This window comes from Megalobrama amblycephala, linkage group LG22, assembly GCF_018812025.1.
Source record: "Megalobrama amblycephala isolate DHTTF-2021 linkage group LG22, ASM1881202v1, whole genome shotgun sequence".
Classification (NCBI taxonomy): Eukaryota; Metazoa; Chordata; class Actinopteri; order Cypriniformes; family Xenocyprididae; genus Megalobrama; species Megalobrama amblycephala.
The window spans coordinates 27,684,621-27,708,291 of NC_063065.1; the positions used below are offsets into that span (position 1 = coordinate 27,684,621).

The window sequence follows — 23,671 nt, forward strand, 5'->3', positions numbered from 1 at the left end:
GTCTATACCCTCACCAGTCAGCACTTACACTGCATTACACACTACAAAGTGTTCAACACCTGTTATAGATGATGTGTAAATGCATGAATAAATCATTTGCAAAGCTTTCTGCATACCCTATTCTAAAGTGTAAACTATTCATCACTTATAAATGTGTTACACATCATTTGTAGACCTTTCTTACCTGTTACAAATTATTTGTATATGTATACAAGTCATTTATAACACTTTCTGCATACCCTATTCTAAAGTGTAAACTATTCATCACTTATAAATGTCTTACATATCATTTGTAGACCTTACCTGTTACAAATTATTTGTATATGTATACAAGTCATTTATAACACTTTCTGCATACCCTATTCTAAAGTGTAAACTATTCATCACTTATAAATGTCTTACATATCATTTGTAGACCTTCCTGTTACATGATCCATCTCATTCCATCACTTTACCCAAGCCTAAACTTTACATTATTAAAAAAAAAAAAAAAAAAACACGGTCACTCTGCCACCGTTTAACCAACACTTAATCATTTAATTTTTATTTTGTTTTTAATGGAACAGCTCCTCACCATAACATGAAAACGCACCATAAACCGATAATAAACGTAGTCCATTATTTCGTGCATTTTTTTTCAAGTCTTCAGAAGTCAGACGATGCAATTGTGTAAGGAAAAGATTCTTATAAAGTAATATAACCATTATACATTAATCGTATCAATCCGCCGTTTCATAACTTTCAAAATTGGCGCTTCTCACAATACGACACAGTTTGCAGCAGTGACGTCAAACCTTGCTCCTTATTGGCTGTCACCGGCTGTCACATGTGATTTGCGACTACCATAGAGTGTTTGCGACATGCCGAATTTCAGTTGCTGTGTTATTCAGCGCGACGGTTAAAAGGATGGAAATGCAGATCAGAGGAATGTTTGCAGCGATTAAACACTTTAATTTCATTCTGTAACTCACACAAATTTATGATTTGCTGTCATTTCGCTGGTAATGTAGCTAGGGCTGGGCGATATATCGCATGCGATTCTCACGCGCATTTCGTCAGTAAAGCCGGTTCCCTGATTACCGCTAAATCGCCATCACCTGCTTTCAAATGGAGCGCCTTTTAATAGACAAAGCCGTAGTTCACGGACAAGCCACGCAAAATCGCGTTCAGTATCGAAGATGAATCGACTTCGATAATGAACCCGATTTTGCATGGCTTATCAGTGAACTACGGCTCATCTCGTCACTTACTCTTGTCACGTGATCAGTGAACTCTGATTCCTGCTGCACTTCTTACGACTCTGCAGCTCGTGTTGGATGAGCTGGATGGGATTGAAGTGACTGTTATCCAACTGAATTAAATGGGTTATTTTTTTCATTTCTATAAATAGCAAAATGACAGTGGAGGTGTAATGTAAACGTAGTGGTAACATATCGTAAAATGACGGCATGGTAACAACACTCTACTACAACAACTCTTCCTCTTCTCTAAAGCAGCCCAACATGGCATCACCCCCTTTGTTGCGTGTTCTCGGCGGCAGGGTTTATGTAATTTTTGGGGTTTGTGATGTCACCAACCTGGGAAGAAGGTCATTGTAGTCCCTACCAGCTGTTTGTTGTAGTTCTTAAAAAGTGATTTCTGTAAAAGAAAATATCTCCCTTTGCATTGAACTTTGAGCGTTGTAACTTTGCAGATACTGTTTATGCTCAAACAGCAACATTACATGCTAACTAAAGTTAAAAAAGTGAAATCATAATCAAGGACCCTTTAATGACAAATAGCACATGCACACTTTTCAAGGACAAAATTAGGTTTGAAATGATAAAAAGTATTTTGGACACTTTATGATTATGAAACATCAGTGTAATGTGATTACTTTTCTAGGGCACATCTGTGAACCTGGCTACCAGATGACCTTGAGCTAAATTCCAGTGCATTTTTAAGAGTGGCTTTTTGAGGGCCACTGTATCACATATAGGAATAATATGGGGTAAAAATATGCAAAACTGCTCAGAAGCAGCACTGGTGCATGCAGGCATGATTTGGAAGTTGATGAAGTGTTGCCATCAGTGGCATTTGTTTTTGTCACAATCGAGTAAATTGTAAGCAGCTGCGTAGCCCCCCCAACTACCTCCCATCCTTCGTTAGTCCTCAACAAACTGAATTTTTCATCCCTCATCAAGGGCTTCAACAGAGCCTGAAGCTCTCGCCTGCATGTCTGCAGGAATACGGTGACCATTATGGGGCCTTGTTTATGCCTGTTGCATGGCTGCAGCCCTGTCCACCATATGTAACTTGACTGAGCGGACCACCATGGCAGGGGGCCATTTACAGCATGAGCATGGGAAGAAGTGTGTGGGCACCATAACCAGCTAAAGATATACCAGTCGCTTTCATCCTCCTCTGTGTGTTTACATTTGGCTGATCAGGCTTTGTACACACATCAAAAATGGCCTTAGCAAACATTATGAGAACCTTTATGGTACTCTACTTCTCATCCAACGTCTACATTGAAGTATATTAGCATGGCTATTAGCTTATCTTCTTGGCTCCATTAGTGGCTAATCAGTGACTTCCACACCTCTTTTTCTGCTCAGTCTTCCTGACTTCCTTTCCACTCTTCAGCATTTCCTGATTTCCTTTTTACTCTTGTTTGGGTTCCTCTGTTATAATCAACAGCAGTTATCTCAACTAGCTTCCTCTTTTTTATCCATTAGCATGAGCTTTGAAGGTTCACAGGGTGTGGGGATTGAAAGTAAGGTTTGGAACACACTTTATCATCAACTTTCTCAGGCAAAAGACCCACAGTGTTTCCCAACTGTTTTGTCATGTACCCATATTACCCAAGGTCTTCATTGGCAAATCATTGATTTTATGCATTCATTTTATCCCATATTATACTGATATAATTGGGCAGTAAAGCTATTAACATGGAAAAATATACAAACCCGATTCCAAAAAAGTTGGGACACTGTACAAATCGTGAATAAAAACAGAATGCAATAATGTGGAAGTTTCAAATTTCAATATTTTATTCAGAATACAACATAGATGACATATCAAATGTTTAAACTGAGAAAATATATCATTTTAAGGGAAAAATAAGTTTATTTTAAATTTCATGGCATCAACACATCTCAAAAAAGTTGGGACAAGGCCATATTTACCACCGTATGGCATCCCCTCTTTTTTTATAACAGTCTGCAAACGTCTGGGGACTGAGGAGACAAGTTGCTCAAGTTTAGGAATAGGAATGTTGCCCCATTCTTGTCTAATACAGGCTTCTAGTTGCTCAACTGTCTTAGGTCTTCTTTGTCGCATCTTCCTCTTTATGATGCGCCAAATGTTTTCTATGGGTGAAAGATCTGGACTGCAGGCTGGCCATTTCAGTACCCGGATCCTTCTTCTACGCAGCCATGATGTTATAATTGATGCAGTATGTGGTCTGGCATTGTCATGTTAGAAAATGTCAGGTCTTCCCTGAAAGAGAGTACGTCTGGATGGGAGCATATGTTGTTCTAGAACTTGGATATACCTTTCAGCATTGATGGTGCCTTTCCAGATGTGTAAGCTACCCATGCCACACGCACTCATGCAACCCCATACCATCAGAGATGCAGGCTTCTGAACTGAGCGCTGATAACAACTTGGGTTGTCCTTGTCCTCTTTAGTCCGGATGACATGGGGTCCCAGTTTTCCAAAAAGAACTTCAAATTTTGATTCGTCTGACCACAGAACAGTTTTCCACTTTGCTACAGTCCATTTTAAACAAGCCTTGGCCCAGAGAAACGCCTGCGCTTCTGGATCATGTTTAGATATGTTGTGCCCATGTTGTGATTTCCATTACAGTAGCATTCCTGTATGTGATGCAGTGCCGTCTAAGGGCTTGAAGATCACGGGCATCCAATATGGTTTTCCGGCCTTGCCCTTACGCACAGAGATTGTTCCAGATTCTCTGAATCTTTGGATGATATTATGCACTGTTGATGATGATAACTTAAAACTCTTTGAATTTTTTCTCTGAGAAACTCCTTTCTGATATTGCTCCACTATTTTTCGCCGCAGCATTGGGGGAATTGGTGATCCTCTGCCCATCTTGACTTCTGAGAGACACTGCCACTCTGAGAGGCTCTTTTTATACCCAATCATGTTGCCAATTGACCTAATAAGTTGCAAATTGGTCCTCCAGCTGATCTTTATATGTACATTTAACTTTTCTGGCCTCTTATTGCTACCTGTCCCAACTTTTTTGGAATGTGTAGCTCTCATGAAATCCAAAATGAGCCAATATTTGTCATGACATTTCAAAATGTCTCACTTTCAACATTTGATATGTTATCTATATTCTATTGTGAATAAAATATAAGTTTATGAGATTTGTAAATTATTGCATTCCTTTTTTATTCACAATTTGTCCCAACTTTTTTGGAATCAGGTTTGTAGAATCTGTATTTTATAGCTGAAATTATGTTTTATAATGGTTTGATTGGTGCTACAACACTTAATATATGCTATTGTATGGTCATGAAGTATTATGACATGAGTTAAAGAGCAGTGTTAATTTAGCATTTTTATATATGGAATTTATTAATATTTTGAATTAGCTTTTTGCATTGTCAGTTTTAATTTAGATTTAAGTTTTTGTAATTTTATGTGATTTTGTCATTTTTACTAATTATATATATTTCTAGATAGCTTTAATTTGTAATTATTTCAGATTTAGTTTTAGGAGTGTTAGTACTTCAACTCCAACTTATTTTCAGGTAGTTGCCAAGGCAACATTTATAAATTATTTTATTTTATTTTATTTTATTTTTCTTTATTTTATTTCATTTATTTTATTTTCTTTATTTTGTTTTATTTTTATTTGATTTATTTTCAATTAACGGACACAGTATTTAGTAGTAAGTAGTTATTTAATTAGTTTTAGTTAAAAATAACAATACTGGTAATGAGCACTGATGTAGAAATGTACCTTTTATGGATGTCTTTGTAAATAAAGATTATACAAATTATTATTAATACAAATTATATTAATATAATTATTTTATATTACATGATGTGTATTACATTGTCATTTTTATTATTTTTGAAAAAAAAAATTCTAGATAGCTTTAATTTGTAATTATTTCAGATTTAGTTTTAGTAATTTTTATTTTTATTTTTTTAATTTAATTTAATTTTATTTTATTTTCAATTAATGGACACAATAGTATAATAGTTTTAGTTATTAATTAATAGTTTAATATAATAGTATAACTAAAACTATTAATATAATAGTTTTAGTTATTAATGCCTTTACAATAATACAATAATATAAATTATTTTACAAGTAATTAGTACATTATTTTTTTCATTATAAATAGCTATAATATAATATAATGTAATATAATATAATATAATATAATATAATATAATATAATATAATATAATATAATATAATATAATAATTTTATATATATATAATAATTCTAATCCAAACCTTTTCTTATTTTTCCTTTCTAAATAACTTTACATTACACATTGTAATCTTTTACTTCACCGTGTAGGATGTGTTTATAGATTTTTTTGGGGAACCATGGTCCTGTGCTTCCTCTGTGTCCCCATGCTTGCCTTATTCATTCATTTTAGTAACTTGATGTATTAATTGATTTTCCGTCACTGATTTTGCGAATCTTTCTCCATTAACTCTGCCTGGCATTGCCTTTGGCTTTCCATATATTTTCCAACATTTCATTTTTTGACGCATTAATGCGTGTTACTCGTAATCACAGCTGATCTTTCCCCTCGCATTGTGGTGGTAATTTTGTTACAAAATAATTAGCATTGTCGTTCTGCTTTGTCAAATGAGCTCATTATGTTGCGGAGCCTTTTGTAACAGTTCACCGCTTGACTGGACCAATTAGCTTCCAGAGTTCAAAGGCAGATGACAGGACTGATTGCGGACCAGATTATATATGTAATTACATTTGCAGCTATATATGCTTGTGGTCGGACGCAGAGGACTTTACCATCTGCATGACGATTGCACTGCTGAAATATTTGTTCAATTGTTTTCCCCGTCTCGCTATATCGAATGTCAAGAAGGGATGTTAAAAATACACACTCTCCATGTGGTGAAGTAACACAGACAATATTGGCATGTTATCTTATTTACACTTAAAAACTACCAACTGAAGAGTGAGATCTGCCTCGCGGCCATCGATGTGAATGTCTCGTTCGCTCTCTTAACTGAATTAAACATTGTTAGACATATGGAGGGAGTGATTTGGCTGTGTCTGTCTGGAATTTGGCGGTGTCGTAAGATAAACAGCGTGATTTATTCAGCGAGGAGAGGAAGGACTGCGGGCGGACCGGAGTGTGATCTCTCTCGCTCGGCTCTGCGCTTCACTTCAAAACATTTCAGTTCACTTCCAAACTTGCAGACTCGCAGAGCAGAACCTTCTAAATTCTTCAGAGAGTTCATAAATCTCTCATTCCTTATCTTATGTTTATATCAGGCCTTGATCAATGACTAATTCCCTCCCCAAAATGAACACTTTGACCCTGCAGGATGTACTGCATACCGCACGCTTCAGGACTTCGGCAGGGAAGCGTTTGGACACATTTCAGCTCAGATATCCTATAAATAAAACATTCAGCATGGCATTACGGTATGGATGGATCTCATCTAATGAGGTGTTTTTGAATTGTGTCAAACTGCGTCTTGTGGACATGAAAGCAAAGGTGGTGAGGAGTTTTGTTTCTCTAAGTTCACTTGTTACCTAGAAACAACCCCAGATCTGCCATGACGACCCATATGTTGCTATAACGGCTTCCCACACACACACACACACACACACACACACACCGGCGCTGTGGACAGATGTCAGCTAATCACAGCATCAAACTCTTAATTAGTGTAAGGTGCGGATCCGCAACATTTAGACGTGACATCTACATATATCTCATCCTGACAGACAAACACGATTTTTACGTTCTTTCGTGTCTTCTGCCTCTTCACATTCACACACACGCACACGCGCGCAAACACACACATACAATAGCAATCTACACTAATTACCTTTGAGCCCAGAAAGTCACAAAGAGGGATTTGCTGTCCTTCTTTGTTGTTTTATCACAGCTCACTGGGGATTTTTCATCCCTCTTGCTAATATTTTGATAATGTTTTCTCTCTTCTCTTCCACTTTTATAATTTTAGTATCAGTCTTCCATGTGACCATGTCTCAGTAAGGTCTGAGTGAATGATGTATCAGGAAGTTATTTGCTTCAGCAATCATGTGTGATTTAACTTAAAAAAGTAAGTTACCTGGTTGCCTTAAAAATATGAGTTCATTGAAATTAAAAATTTGAGTTATTATTATGAAGGCGATTGGTTTAATCAATAGAAAGTAATCAATAGAATATTATGTTATCTGAACCACATTAATTATTGAAGTTGATTTGACGAAAGAAAAAATGTATAATATATTACTGGTTTCCACAAAGATATTAAGCAGCACAACTGTTTTCAGCATTGAATAATGATATCGAAATAGTCAGAAATGTTTCTTGAGCATCAAATATTATATTACATTTGTTTTACAAGATGTAATATAAGTATTTGGTGTACCCCAGAATGTGTCTGTGAAGTTTCAGCTCAAAGTACCCCACAGATCATTTATTATAGCTTGTAAAATTTGCCCCTATTTGGGCGTGAGCAAAAACACATATTTTTTTTTTGTCTGTGTCCCTTTAAATGCAAATGAGCTGCTGCTTTCCAGATGAGGACGGAGCTTTAACAGCTCGCGCTTCGGTTGCTCAACGACAACAAAGCTGGAGAATCTCACGCAGCCAAAATGAAGATTGTCAGTAACTTGTTCAGCCTTACATTGTTCAAACCGGAGTCGACACTGATGGAGAGACTCAGGAAGAAGTTTTAGAATGCAGCTGGATGTTTCTGAATGGTTAGTGGATAAATGTTATGTAGTTGCTGTGGAGTTGATTCCAACTCATTGACTAGCATGTGCCGTCATGTTAATCTTTTGTGCAAATCCAGCGTTGAATTGCCTCACTTGCGAAAACGAAATGGCGATGCCTTGGGTGGAAACGTGCAGATTAAGGGGCGGTTATATTATAATAAGATCCCCTTCCTACGTCAAAAGGGCAGCGAAAAATGAGCAGCTCATTTTTTCATATGCTTGCAGAGAAAGGCTTACCAAAACAATGTTACTGGGTTGTCTTTTTTCACGTTTTCAGGGTTGGAAGATGCACTGGGGTCCCGATCATAGCACTTAAACATGAAAAAAGTCAGATTTTCATGATATATACCCTTTAAACTGTAATAATATTTCACAATATTACTGTTTTTACTATATTTTTGATCAAATAAATGCATCCTTTGTGAGCAGAAGACTTTCAATCACATAAACAGCCACAAACTTTTAAATGGTATTGTACGTAATTATTAAATTTGCTTTAAAGGTGCCCTAGAATTAAAAATTGAATTTATATTGGCATAGTTAAATAACAAGAGTTCAGTACATGGAAAATGACATACAGTGAGTGTCAAACACCATTGTTTCCTCCTTCTTATATAAATCTCATTTGTTTAAAAGACCTCCGAAGAACAGGCGAATCTCAACATAACACCGACTGTTACGTAACAGTCAGGGGTGTACGCCCCCAATATTTGCATATGCCAGCCCATGTTCAAGCATTAGACAAGGGCAGGACGTCTGGATGTGCACAGGTGAATCATCAGACTAGGTAAGCAAGCAAGAACAACAGCGAAAAATGGCAGATGGAGCGATAATAACTGACATGATCCATGATAACATGATAATTTTAGTGATATTTGTAAACTGTCTTTCTAAATGTTTCATTAGCATGTTGCTAATGTACTGTTAAATGTGGTTAAAGTTACCATCGTTTCTTATTGTATTCACAGAGACAAGAGCAGTCGCTATTTTCATTATTAACCTGTTAGCCAGCACCCCCGCTTTTGGAAAATCCCAAAAAATGACATACCCAAACTAAAACAGATACAGTTCATGAACCCTTTGCACTAAAAGCATAAGTAAGGTCTCATTTGAAAGCAGACACTTTGCAGTTTATGGTAAACTCATAATTAATTATTGTCACAAAGAAGAAAATAGTTTAAAATAGCTTTGAAATTTTGAAAAGTTATTAGAAATTTATTTTTATGAAATATATTTATGAAAATGAAAGTGAAGTTGGCCTTGTGGCAATCTAGAAATGCACTGCAGCTAAAGCCACATGTCTGACCATGTTATATTTCAAATCTGAAGATGATAGGTTTAAAACTCTGAGTTTTATTACATGTTTTTCAAGACCATGTCATGAGACTTTATTTAGAAAGGACTCTAAAATGTTAACTGATGTTTATTGTCATCTATTCAAGGGTATTGTCGATATTGTGTTTGTGGTGCTAAGTGCCCCATTCAGTTTCAGTCTCCCCTGAACACATTCACACCTCTCCAGCCAGCTTATGGCTCTTTTTATTCTTTTCTTTTGTCTCTATTATAATTACTGATGTTCTATTCAAGATGATTTAATCCCTCATTTCATTCACCAAATTTCTCACTTCACCTTCTTTCAAACTGTATCTAATGCCCTTCTTGGAAAAAAAAGAGAGAAAAAAGTGAGCTTTACTATTAAAAATAATTTATTTGCATTAGCTTTAGATTAGAACAGGTGCATCTCTGGGCTCGTTAGCATATTAGCTTAGCACACCAACAAAACATGACAATTTATAAGATTAAAACCACGTTTTTTATCCAAACCTACTAGTCGATTGTTTTAAATAACCTTCTTTGATGTGATGTGGCTTTGGATCAAAAATCAGACAGAAAATATTCATTTTAGGCTATTCTGCACAATGAGAAAAGCTATCTCTATTAGCATTGCATTATAAATATAATCTACTATTATGAATACCTGACATGGCGTGAAGAACACAGATAAACAACATATCGTCACAATCGTGTATTTATTACTTTCAAAAGTGACGTTCTGTATGTTTATATCAATGATTATAGCGATGTCTGGTAGCCTCTGTTAGGTCCGTGTATGTCACATGACTGCCTCTTGTTCATGCTGTATAATTTGTGGACTAAAGGTGCACAGAGCGCCCTCCGGCTACTGGTATGGTTTGGACACACAGTAGTCAGTGTATAGAGCGCTCATATAATGACAACAGCGCGTTTTGGGTAAAAACTGAATAAATATGACTCCTCTGTATAGAAAATTGACATAAACGTATGACAGTCCATCAATATTTCTCCAAATGTGCATGCTTTTAAGCTAAAAGCCCGAGGGATGTTATTTTGTGGAGTTTTTTCTTGATGATCGTACAGAGTTTTTTTTCTCAATGGCTGAAGCTGACGCTCATATTTCAATGAAAAGGTAACGACTCCGTTTCTCATATTCATAACTCCCGACGCATATTAACAAATAACGGTCACTATACGATGTTGAGAGTAAAATAAAGATTAAAAATTGAAGCTCGAGTCTTAGATCTTTTTAATGATGTATAGTTTGTCAAGGTAATTATATTAAATCTAACAGTAAATTTGAGCTAATTTAAACAAAGAAGCTTTGGTGCGTCGGCGTGCCAGTGCTGGTTAACACTTGCAGTCTGTATAATTCATAAACACAACTTCATTCTTTATAAATCTCTCCAACAGTGTAGCATTAGCCGTTAGCCACGGAGCACAGCCTCAAATTCATTCAGAATCAAATGTAAACATCCAAATAAATACTATACTCACATAATCCGACGCATGCATACAGTATGCATGATGAACACTTTGTAAAGATCCATTTTGAGGGATATATTAGCAGTGTAAACTTTGTTTATGCACTGTTTAAGGCAAGCGCGAGCTCCGTGGGTGGGGAGCGTGAGCATTTAAAGGGGCCACAACATGAATCGGCGCATTTCTAATTATGCCCCAAAATAGGCAGTTAAAAAAAATGAACTAAAAAAAAATCTATGGGGTATTTTGAGCTGAAACTTCACAGACACATTCAGGGGACACCTTAGACTTATATTACATCTTGTAAAAAAACATTCGATGGCACCTTTAAAAGTGTGGTTATTGTTTGGTTTGTTAAAGTTTAAAATGTGTGTTCTTTTGCACATTATCATGAACTAGCATTTAGTAAGAGTAAACTGTACTAAAACTATTAAATATGACATGATGAAATATTGAATGTTTCAATTAAAAGACGAAAAACTATGACAAAAATAAAAATAAATATCATTGCTCCCCCTAATACCACCTCTGAAGATAAAGCAGAGAGCGAAATCGGGAATGGTAAAGGAGAGCAGAAATAATGTGTTCAGTGCTATTTCTGTGTCCTGCATTAACACCACACTGGACCATTAACTGTGTAATGAACTAAAGGTGGAAGAGGGAATTCTGGAAAGGTTTAGCTAGAATTTTGAGGCGCATACACACAGTTATGGTCATAGTTCAACACACACACACACACACACACACACACACACACAACCCCCCTGACTACCCCATAATGTCAAACAGACTTACTAATTAGATTATATTTGTTTATTATAAAGCTACGTAATCATGAGAAAATGACAGACCAAACAAATGACAAAATGTTTTGCTGTGCGACACTTTTGCATTGTGCCTGGTTACAGCTTATAGGCCACAGTGTTAAAGTGACTGTGAGTTTGTATGTTTAACTGTGGCCAGTCTCATAACCTGAACCAGTGTCTTCATCGTGCTGGTTTTCAACCTGAAGTTAACCTTCTTGTCATACACAAAACACACAAAGAGCCTCGAGGCCCACTTATCATCCCCAGGCCAGTGCTCTAAATTAGTTTTAGTCTGGTACTCCAGGGGGTAGGTTGGACTAGACCTCTTCTTCAATGTGCTCATTACCCCATTCAAACACAGATATCACTCTCGCAGATTTGATTTGGCCATTATAGGCACAGCGCCGGAGGCGTCGTCCTCCTATTAAGTTTCCGTAACTTGTCATAACACGGTTTTTACTGGCAGCGAGGTTGACATCAGTTTTTAAGTCGACGGCAGGTGGACTGGAGCCTCGCCAGCATGAGATATCAACCTTCAGATGTGAAAGAAACAACCTGTAATGGTTCAAGGGATGAACTCAGAGAAGTCATCATGAAATCAAAATTGACAGTTCTTTTTTTTTTTTATTGCAGTGTAATGTTAGTATGCTTTTTACATCAAAAATTGTCATAATTTAGAAATAAAAGACATTTTTCCTACCCTGATTTTAGCCCTCTGATTTGAATGCTCTGTTTGAAGGGGCATGTCTGCTGAGACTTCAGTGTAAACACCCACAGCTGTGATTGGCTGACATCTTTGCATATGAAATAGCTCAGTATTACTCTCTCAAAAACATTTAGCATGTTTTTACTATTACAATTCTCAAGGTTAACTAGTGAAAAGTTTTAATTATAGCAATACATTTAGATCCTATGGCATTATATTTAGATTGTGTCATGAAAGGTTGCAGTGATGAACATTGTAGCCAATCATAGAGATGTTGTTGAGCACATGGAAGCAGTGATCTTGTCATTGCAAATCAATTTCTGCACACTAATGAATACTTTCATCATAACTAACAGTTCAAACGCGATGTAACTAAGAGATTTGTTGAATAAAATGGGAGTTTCGGCGCAAATCCAGAACTTAGTCACTGATAAACTGCTGTTTGATTGACAGCTCCAGCGATTGTAAAGGGAGCGTTCTTTGATCGCTTTCTATATATAATTTAATCAACATTTAAATAAAAGATTATTTTCGTCATACTAAGAGAAACAATGTGAAGTTGAGCGTTTAGGTCACTGAACAACTGACTGTACATCAATCATTACATATTAGATCATGCATTAACACAGTTACTTACATGTTGTTGCATTACTGTCGAGTCCATATCGTAAAAGTCTGTTTGCAAAGCCTGCCCCGAAAATGCGATTGATTTACCAAAGAATCCACAGTGAAATGTACCGAAATACAAATAAATAAAGCTCAACTGATACATTCACATTTTTTTAAAATAAATAACCATATTCCTAGCATTAGCATTATTCCTAGCATTATTCCTAGTCCTGTTGTATCACTGTTCTCTCTCATCTCACTATGGCAGGGTTACGGCTTACGTTTGCAATGATGAAGTAGGTGTTGATTTCTTCTGCGAAGGTGGCGTTTCACCTATATAGCCGCATTTGGGGACGAGTCATTCGCTGGGCCTGGTGTCAATAAAAGCTTTTATTGGACTAACAAGGAAGTTTTTGGTTCTGAAACGTACAGGATATTCTTATAGTACAATGACCTCTTGTATATATCAAAATTACTCGATTCATGACCCCTTTAATCAAAATACCCACCCACCCTCTTGTAGTGACATCTCTTCTCTGATGACGAGGCCGGGGAAACCTGTCACTCACATGAGATCCACCAATAGCAAACCACAAGCATCCAATCAGTTCCCCATGGTCACCCTACATTTTTTCTTGTTCCTGAATCTGTTTCACTTGGATATACTGTATGTCACAATAGGGAAGAAATGACTATGGCAACTTCCATTTCATGCTGACTTTAAAACTCCCACAATTTACACACACACACATATGAAAATATGCTCATGTTGATTTCCAAGTGTTTCCCAGACTATTAACGTGAGTCATAAATGCACACAATTCTAGCACATTAAATTGGATTTCCTCAAGCAGCATAGCGAGAGAGAGAGTCAGTCAATGGCATTGTAATTGTATTAGACTCTGACAGAGAGAAAACACTCATTGTTGGTAAATTAGATCGTGCTTATGAGAATGTGTGGAAACATTCAGTCTCAATAGCTGGGAAAATCCTACAACTCTTCTCGGCTCGGTACAGCTGTCAATCAAACGACTGTCAGATAGATGTCAGGGGTCAAAGGTCAAACCTTGACCTGGGGTGGTGAGGAGGTAGGGTACTTAAATACTTACAAAAGGCTCAGGTTTTTGTGATGGGGCATCCCTCGAGTTCCAGAGCCCATCTGGATCCGATGAGATAGGTGGGTACCAAAGACAGAGGTCACCCTACAGGAGTCTTTCCTCTTGTCCGCACCGGCCTTTCCTCTTATTCCACTACCAGTCCCATTCCTGAGGATCTCCTTTCCCTCAGCACAGCACTTAGAACGACACATGTGGCCTATTAGACACAAAAAGACTCATTCAGTTCAGCGCACCAGGAGCGGCCTTTGAAAACCTCCTGCACAGAGAAACACAGAGAGGTTGAGGGAAGGCAGAAAGAGCCGGTTGGCGGAAGATCAGAGCGATCTGAAGGAGAAATCACTCCCTTCTTCTTGGGAAGACTCCCTACTGGCAGTTTTAGGGAATCTGTGCATTGACAACCTTCTCCAAAGAAAGAGACCACAACCTTTACCATGCGCGGTTTGAAATGTATTCAAAAGTAGAGGCTCGAATGAACAGGGCCTCAGTGGTCTTGCTTCCTTTTCCATTTAGAGGGATCCAATAGTAGTGAAATAAAGCAGGTTTGGCAGACATTTAGCAGCTCATGATGCCAGTAGGGGGTCCTGAGCTCAGTGATTCGCAGTGCAGTCGGGAGTCTCGGCTAGACCAAGAGGTCTGTTTTCCAATTCGTTGCATCTCACATAAAAGCTTTGGTTCTTCCGGGCTGTAATAAATGTTGTACATTGCTGATGGACAAAGTTCTATTGCTTTTGATGGCATTTTTTGAGGGCGGTATCACAAAGGTGGAAAAGAATCTCAAGAGATTGCCCATAGGGCATTTTCACACTAGTGAGTTTATGATGTTATTGCGTCAGAGTCATTGAGTCATCTCTTTGGCCCTGTTTCCACCTGGTATTCGGATCACAAGTGGATGATGCTAAATACAGGTGTAAACGGGTCTAAAATGTTTTGAGCTTATCCACTTTTGTCCACTTCCAGAGGTAGTCAAAAACACATTCGCCCAGATTGCTTTCATAGTGTAAATGCTCATTTGGCCGAATGCGTTCGAAGACCGCCTACTGACCTAACGTGTAAAAATTATGGGAAGCGCGCCAGCCAGACAGGATTTAAACGTTGTCGGATGAAGACCAGAGTTTGGTTTGAAGAGCGCACTGTTCTCATACCATTCTAACACGCACTCTACGCATTCAGCGTGGTCTTGCGGCTGTCAGAGCAGAAACGAAAGTTGCTCTCTCTGTATGTTTTTCCATCTTCCCCAGACACGTTCACATGTAAATTGCGTGAGCTTATTTTGTCCATTAGATCAAAAGATCTGAAAAAACCCATACATTTACCCGCCCATAGACCCTGCCCTCGAAGAAATCAGGACAGAAGTGGTTGAAAATGGACAAAAGTGAGATCCAATTGTGATTCAATATAACTCTAACCCATCTTAATACCAGGTGTAAAGGTAAAAAGACATGACTTTAAATATTTACATAGCTGCTAGTAGCTTCTAGTATCTGTGGTGGCACTTACATTTATGACACAAATGTTCTATGGTATGGAACCAAATACTCTAGCGTGAAAACGGAGGGATTGAAGTTGAAGTTGAGTGTGTACTACACATCTAAACCTCAAATGATGTTTTGCGTTTGCAGAATTCAAGCTAAGACCAGGGAGCTCAGAGAGCGACAGGCCAGAGAACGAGACTACGCTGAGATCCAGGACATCAACCGAACCTTCAGTTCCGACGAGGAGCACACCTACGCGGGGATCGGCTCTCTGGACTCGTCCCTGGACAGCAGTATGGATCTAAGCCATAACTCTGGTCAAGAGCGTCCGCAGAGCCCCCGGGACCAGTCCCTGCCCTTAGAGGCTCTCTACGCACAGGTCAACAAGCCCCGCAATGGACGCCCACCCTCTGCAGACAGGTAAGATCTTTAAGACTTTCATCCTTCAGAATCATCCTGACATGATGCACAGGCTGTTTTTTAAGGCAGTTAAGTAATACTTGGCTGACATAAAGGGACAATAACATGTTCTTGACTTGAAGGACGCAACCTTGGGTATATATTTCTAAAGCTTTGCATAATGCCATGCTGGCGTGTTTTCTTGCGTTCGTGAGCTGTCAAATATTTCTCATTTTTAAGGTTGGATAGGGTGAAGGGCGCCAGCACTTTTGAAGTTTCTTTTATTTTGCTGAGAAAAAGGAAGGTTCTCTGCAGACGACTGACTAATAGAACATGTTCTCCCTTTATATTTGATCGTGCCTTGAAGTTTTAAAAATGAAAAGCTGCTTTCATCCACCCTTTGTAGTGTAAAAAAATTAAAGTCAAACAAATACTGCTATCAGATTTCTCACCTGTGTCCCACCGGCTGGCTTTATAGCACAGGTAAATCATTGATAATTCTCTGGATGGGAAAATTTAATAACCGGCAGGCTGCTTTGTAATCACGGATCATGTCAGATCCACCCTAGCTTTTGCCTCAACGTGCACAGAATCTCCGGAAATTCATCTGGGTTGTTAAGGGAAAGAAAAGTCAACTTTATACTACAAACTGCAGTTTTAAACATCCTAAGAAATACAGTTTTCCTTCCTGTGTTTCTGCTGACCCTTGTGAAAGAGAGGTACACTTAAGAATACTTTTAAAATGAGTGGTTACTGTGGATATATTATACTTTAAAGGGTTAGTTCACCCCAAAATGAAAATTCTGTCATTAATAACCCTCATGTCGTTCCAAACCCTTCAGAACACAAATGTTCCTATTGTTGTTTTCAAACTTTCTGATCTTCTTTGAAACAAATTGAAAGTCACTCAGAGACTGGCTGCTCCAGCATTACTGCACAGTATTTTCACATTGAGGAATTACCATAATTGCTCTCTTATTCTAGTGGTTATGAAATGGTTAGCGGTTAGTTATGGAAATGCTATGAAAGGCCAGTGTGTCTCTTTCCTAAACAGTAATTACTCTCTCTGGGTTTATTGAGGCGGCAGTTAATTGCCCCGTCACCGGCGGTGAAGCAAAGGCAGTGATTGACATATGTCACTCTGGGTGTGTGACCTTTCCCAGGGTGCAGTGGGAAGGGGATTATTACGTTGCCAACTGCTGTTCTCCCAGTAGGAGCGTTCCCACCGCCCCCGACTGTCATGAGATCACCCGCTGACACCCCCTGCCATTTGGTCACAGTGTGAATATGACATGGTTACGCAGCCACTCAGTAATCTGGCTAATCCTTGTGCCAATATCTCTCATGGCAGTAAAAGGGCAGCCGTCTGTCCCTAGCGCCCTGACTATTACTGTTTGCTCATGTGAATTACTTACTTGCTTACTTATTTAAATAAACAGTACTAGGGTAGAGTATGTTATTTATTTATTTATATTTTTATTTATTTAGAATAAACATTACTAGGGTAGATTGTTATAAGTGTCACAATTGTGTTAATTTAGTTTTGTTTTCATGGACTTTTAGTTTGTTTTTCTATAGTCACATGTTCTCCTTTGTCTTAGTTTCTCACCATTCATTAGTTTCCATGGACACTCATTAATGATCACAGCTGTTTGTTATTGTGTATTTAAGTTCCTCCTTGTTCTTCATTTGTCTGGCATTTTTTGTGCGTAACACACAGTCTTCCATTGTTTGGATTGTTTTGGATTGCCTGCCTATCCTGATTTATTTTCTAATCATCTTCATCTTCTTCGGATCAGCGTTAATTTAAGAATGCATTTCATTTATCTTAATATATTTTTAGTGTATTTTCATATTTTATTTATTATTTCAATGTACATATATTATTCATATTTAAAAAAAAGAATTTTATATAGTTGTATACTTTGTTAAAATTATTAAAACAAGTATAAATAATTATTCAGTAACTCTCCAATTCTATAGTTTCTATACGTGATCAATTATTTACTTATTATTTTGTATCATTACAGCAACAACAACAACATCAATAATAATAATAATAATAATAATAATAATTATTATTATTATTATTATTATTATATACTACTTTCCAGTAATGGTATTTATTTATTTACTGAATAATTATTTATACTTGTTTTAATAGTTCTAACAAAAGTATATAAAACTATATAAACTATAACTATATAGTTGATATATAGTACAACTATATAAAATATATAAATTATTTGCTTATTATTTTGTATCATTACAACAACAACAACAACAACAACAATTATTATTATTATTATTAGTAGTAGTAGTAGTAGTATATACTATTTATTTATTTATTTATTTGCATAAACATTACTAGAATTGTTTATTTATTTATTTATCCTATATATATAATCTATTTATTAATCATATATATATTAAAAGATAATTGTATATAATTTTATTGTCTTTTAGAATTAAATTATTAAATTATATATATATATATATATATATATATATATATATATATATATATATATATATATATATATATATTAAAAGATAATTGTATATAATTTTCTTTAATTAATCTTTAATATAATTGTCTTTTAGAATTAAATTATTAAATTATAAACAATAATAATAGTAATAATAATAATAATTATTATTATTATTATTATTATTATTATATCATATTTACCAGTGTTTGTTTATGTTTATTTATTTATTTATGTATCCTAAACATTACTCTAGTAGATTGTGTTGTAATATTAGAATGCATTTCATATATATATATATATATATATATATATATATATATATATATATATATATATATATATATATATGAAATGCTTGTATACTTGTATACTTTTGTTGTTGTATAAACAACAAATATTATTATTATTATTATTATTATTATTATATCATATTTGCCAGTGTTTTTATTTATTTTTTTTTTTTTTTTATTTTATTTTTTTTAACAAGTGAAGGAAATCTTGAAAATCTTGTTTTTATGACACTGGAACATATTCTTACTGATGCTTTTTGTGACAGTTGTACTCGGCACCTTTCATTCCAGAATGTCCTGACATTGTAAATTTAAAACTTGTGGGCCTGAAAACAACTGCTGTTGACTGTCCTGCAAGATTCATAATAAATGTTTCAAATGGCTGGTGGTGCAGGCTCTTCTATTTTCTGCAGTGTGCATATTCAGCTGTTCTTTCTGAAGATAAGAAAAGACACGCACAGAAAGATATACAAAAAAAAAAAAACCCTGAAGATGCATTCATAGAGCATCTAAGAATTTGTGAAATTCATATTACGTTATTGAAAACTATTGAGCTAATCTAATTTGCAAGCAACCTACCACTAAGACCCTTTGCTCAAATTCTGTAATGATTCTGCTTTATGAATTATTGCTCATTTTCTGTTTATTAATCAGATACCCAGAAGCAAATAAATTTTTTTTTTTAGCACAGTTTAGATATCTTCTGAAATTCTAGTACAGATACATTACTAACTTATTTTTCCCTCCCAGAGTTAAAATCTGAGAACTTTTGCAAAATTCACTATTTGCTGTCTAATTAATATCCAGGATGAACGATAAACGGAGACTATACATTACATATTGAAGATCTTATATAGACACATCCAGTATACTGAGTCTTCTTTCCTTTAAAAAAAATAAAATAAAAAAATGTTTTTTTCAGAAAGCGGAGTCATAAAGCTTGACGCAGACTTACCTGCTTGGCATCTGATTACATGCACATCATCCTGTGTATATTTTAAATAGTGAGTTTAGAACTTCACACTGCTTTGCATATCACTTAGAAGCAAGTCTTTGTGAAATACGTTGTAATATTTGTCGTCGCGCCTCTGGAATAAATTGCATACTTTCATTCGTATTTGGCTGCGAGGGCTGTAATCTATGTAAACGGCATAATGCATTCAAATTCTAGACAGTCACATCACTCCATTTGAAAGGCCCGACTCCCTCAGTGAATCAAAACAAACATTTGCATTTCTAAATGAAAGCTAATAGAACTTTCATAGCGTCAGGATCCTGAAATAAACAGTCCTTGAGTGAACGTCAACTTAAAGAGATATGTGGGATTTGGTGAGAGTCAAACGTTTTATCACAAAGAGTTGTTTTCTTGGACGTTTAAGTAGTTTATTCTTTTAAAGAAGTGGCACATTGGGAAACTGATTTCATCTCTTCATAGATAACATTGGTGAGGAGGATTTCCTGTCTAAAGTGCACAGAACAGGAAATGGATAAGGCTCAGTGAGGGTCTGTTCAAATCCTGTCAATCACAGCCAGCAACCGAGGCCTGTATCAGAATCTCATAAAAGCACTTGTTGAGAATGTACAGGTCACTTTTCACTCATTTTCCCAAAATCAAAAGAAACAGATAATACTAGAATGCCACTGAATGTCACTGGTCTTCTTCAAAAGACCAGATTCAGATCTTCGGGCTTGTTTGCATTGCAAAAAGTTCAAAACTCAGTGGCTGTTGGGTTTGGATCACTATATTAACCCTGTTTGCATTTGTTGGAGCAGTGTGCATCCAGCCTTAAAGGGATATTCACCCAAAAATGAAAATTCTGTCATTAATTACTGACCCTCAAGTCGTTCCAACCCCGTATGACTTTTGTTCATCTTCAGAACACAAATTAAGATATTTTTAATGAAATCAGAGGTTTCTGTCCCTCCATTGACACCTGCACAACTACCACTTTCAAGCCCCAGAAAGGTAGTAAAGACATCATTAAAATAATCAATGTGACTGCAGTGGTTTAACCTCAATTTTATAGAGACAAAAACAAAAACAAACAAACCTCCCCCAAATGATTAATCTCCAAATTACATTCATGCAACAACGTCCGCTCTCGTGTCAACACACGTGTTGTAGCGCTCTCGTGAATGTGTGCTGGAGATTAATATTTTTTAAATAAAGTGATAAATTTATATATATATAAATTCAAACAAAGCACTCGCGTCGCTTCTTAAAACTGAGAATAAACCACTCTATAAAACTCACTAAGTTCAAAATACTCAAAACTTTTAAGTAAACGAACTCATTTTTTTAAGTTAGTACAACTGGGGTGGGGCCGAGAGCTGTGGAAGTGGAGCAAGGCCAGTGTGGCCAAAGAAACTGTCATTATATACTTGCATGTATATAATCAAACAACATACAGTATATGTGATCTTAAAAGTTTTGCAGCCCATCCTCGACAGGCTCTACTCTTCACCACAATGGTGATCCTACAAAACTAGCATAACAGAACCCCACGTAATCCCAACATAACGCAACATTAAACACTAACGTATGTCTCCCATATGCAAAAACACACAAAATAACACTTAATTTCAACATTTATTTTGTTTATACAGTCTGACGCAAAGCATGCTGTAATATTGAGTTCAGCTTACTAAAATCAAATTTTGAGTTCACGTACCTTTTTTTTTCTATTAAGTACAATGAACTTTCATTATTTTTTGAGTGAAATGAACTCATTTTATTTAATTAATTTAACTGTTCGGCTTTACAGTGCACTGGAGTCACATGGATTTCTTTAATAATGTCTTTACTACCTTTCTGGGGCTTGAAATTGGTAGTTGCGTAGGCTGTCAATGGAGGGACAGAAATCTCTCAGATTTCATCAAAAATGAAATGTTTCGAAGATGAACAAAAGTCTTACAGGTTTGGAATGACATGAGGGTGAGTAATTAATTACAGCATTTTCATTTCACATTAAGTGATAGATGCTATTCACACTAAGTGTAAATAACTGTAGATGCAATTTACACTAAGTGAAAATAGCAATATATTCTATTTGCACTAAGTGACATTAACAGCATTTTCTTAGCGATATGCTATTTACACTAGGTGAAAATAGCAATAGATTCTATTTACACCATGTCAAAGTATCAGTTCTTTGCAATAATAGTAAATAGTAATTAGATATACTTTATAGATACTGTTTGCATCTCAGTATTTTGTACATTAGCAGGATGCAATAATATAGAGCGTAAATGGTTATATTTATTAAAATTATTAAATGGATGTTGCATTAATAAAATCCCACCCTACAACATCCCCTAAACCTACACAGTAAACAATTTTAATATTTTTAAACACTCGTTCGCAGTTAATTTCCACTTTTAGAATATCATTTTCATGTTTATTGCCCACAAAAGGCAGATACGAACCCATGTCAATCGCGTTAAGAGCAAGATCTGTAAGACTTATATACTACTGGTGCGCCACTAAAGATGAGGAATTCTGTGTGACTTTTTTTAAAACTTGGGTAGCCCAACCAGACATTGGTGGGCGGAGCTAGTGTAAATAGACGCTCCATTTAAATTTTTTGGCTGAACTAACCCTTTAAGTCACATAACACTTTTGTCCCACTTAGAATTCACTGGCAACAACTGCAAACTCAAAGCTCTTGACATGCAGTCTGAGTTTGCAGTCCTGAGAGTTAGTCGATGAGTTCAAAGCACAAGGCGATGTTGTGCGGTGGCGAGAGCCTCAAGCAGCGAATCTCTGATATGCCTGAGGGGAAGATCTATGACTGGTGTTTACTCTAGATTTCAGTATGGGAACACACTCTCTTTTTCCCAGCAATCACTGGTAGCATTACTGATCTCTCTGGGATGGCCACACATCTGCTGACTTCATGTGAGCTGTGTGACGTTTCATAACGAATGCTTGTTGCAAGGAAAAAGAGAGAGAGAGAGAATGCATTGAGGGAGCACATTGTTAATTTTCCAGCATGTTCAAATAAACATCCATTACGTTGGCCTGGTCAAGGCCTCCACCGTGCATTAGCCACATCCAATAGACAAGCCATTGATTTATTGGTATTAAAAAGTGAGGTGATGCTGTTAATGTGCTGGATAGTGGAGTCTATTGGACACGAGCTACAGCGGTGTAAAACCGTGGTGCCGTCATGGTATACAAGCCAAAGCTAGTTGCGTGCAGAGGGCTTATGGGCAAATTCAATCAACCTATTAGAGGTCAAAGTCTTGCATCCCAACCATCTGCAGCCTGGGATTGTTAACATTTGCATGTGATTTCTTGTCTACGCGGCAATAACCCACGTCTATAAAATCAATAAAAGCTTCTTTTTTTTCTTCTTGGCATCCGAAGAAGAGGGCGTTTAGATCTCTAAAGACGAGAAACCCTCAGCGGAAACAGAAAAACCACTCTATCTCACTGTTCTGCAGCTGAATAAATATTCTCAGACAATTACCAAATGTCTGGGTCCGGTACGTCTGCCTTTAAAGCGTCCCAGTCGGAAGGTCAGAGTGCCAGTAAACCGTGGAGAGTCCAGGCTCTTTGCCCTGTAAAAGGGTTTGTAATATGGGGCCTGGGCTAGTGAACACACCCTCTCCTGCATTTACAGTCACTCCAAAGCGAGGCTCCATTATCCAGATTCTCTTCCTTTATTACTGCCGTTTCATTGGTCCCCTTTGAATGAATGAAAGGCAGTTGGAACCGAGTCCAAAATCTGTGCATGTGCGTTAAGAGGCATTGTGGTTTCTAGTGGGCACCACTTTACCTCACATCTCATAAACCTTAGTCACGGTACATTTCAGATCAATTTGATACGAACCAAAACAAGGTTATTAGGGATGGAAGTACAGCCCGTTCAATATGTTCTACTGTTGAGTAGCTGGGCGTTGACCGATCAGCCAACAAAACATGCAAAAGTATCAGAAAATCTGTCTTTGTAGTGGATAAAATCCTTTTTAAATCAGGTTGTGTAAAAGGACTTGATTTATCCATTAGACATTGATTGG

General features: G+C 36.6%; 1 protein-coding gene across 1 annotated transcript in view; it reads left to right on the plus strand.

The window, feature by feature from the left end:
- The window catches only part of LOC125257746 (partitioning defective 3 homolog), a 245,277-nt gene that overhangs the window by 117,843 nt on the left and 103,763 nt on the right, over positions 1-23,671 (plus strand). The window contains exon 11 of the mRNA XM_048174395.1: positions 15,616-15,888. Within this exon, the coding sequence (XP_048030352.1) occupies positions 15,616-15,888 (273 nt within the window). The remainder of the gene's footprint in view (positions 1-15,615; positions 15,889-23,671) is intronic.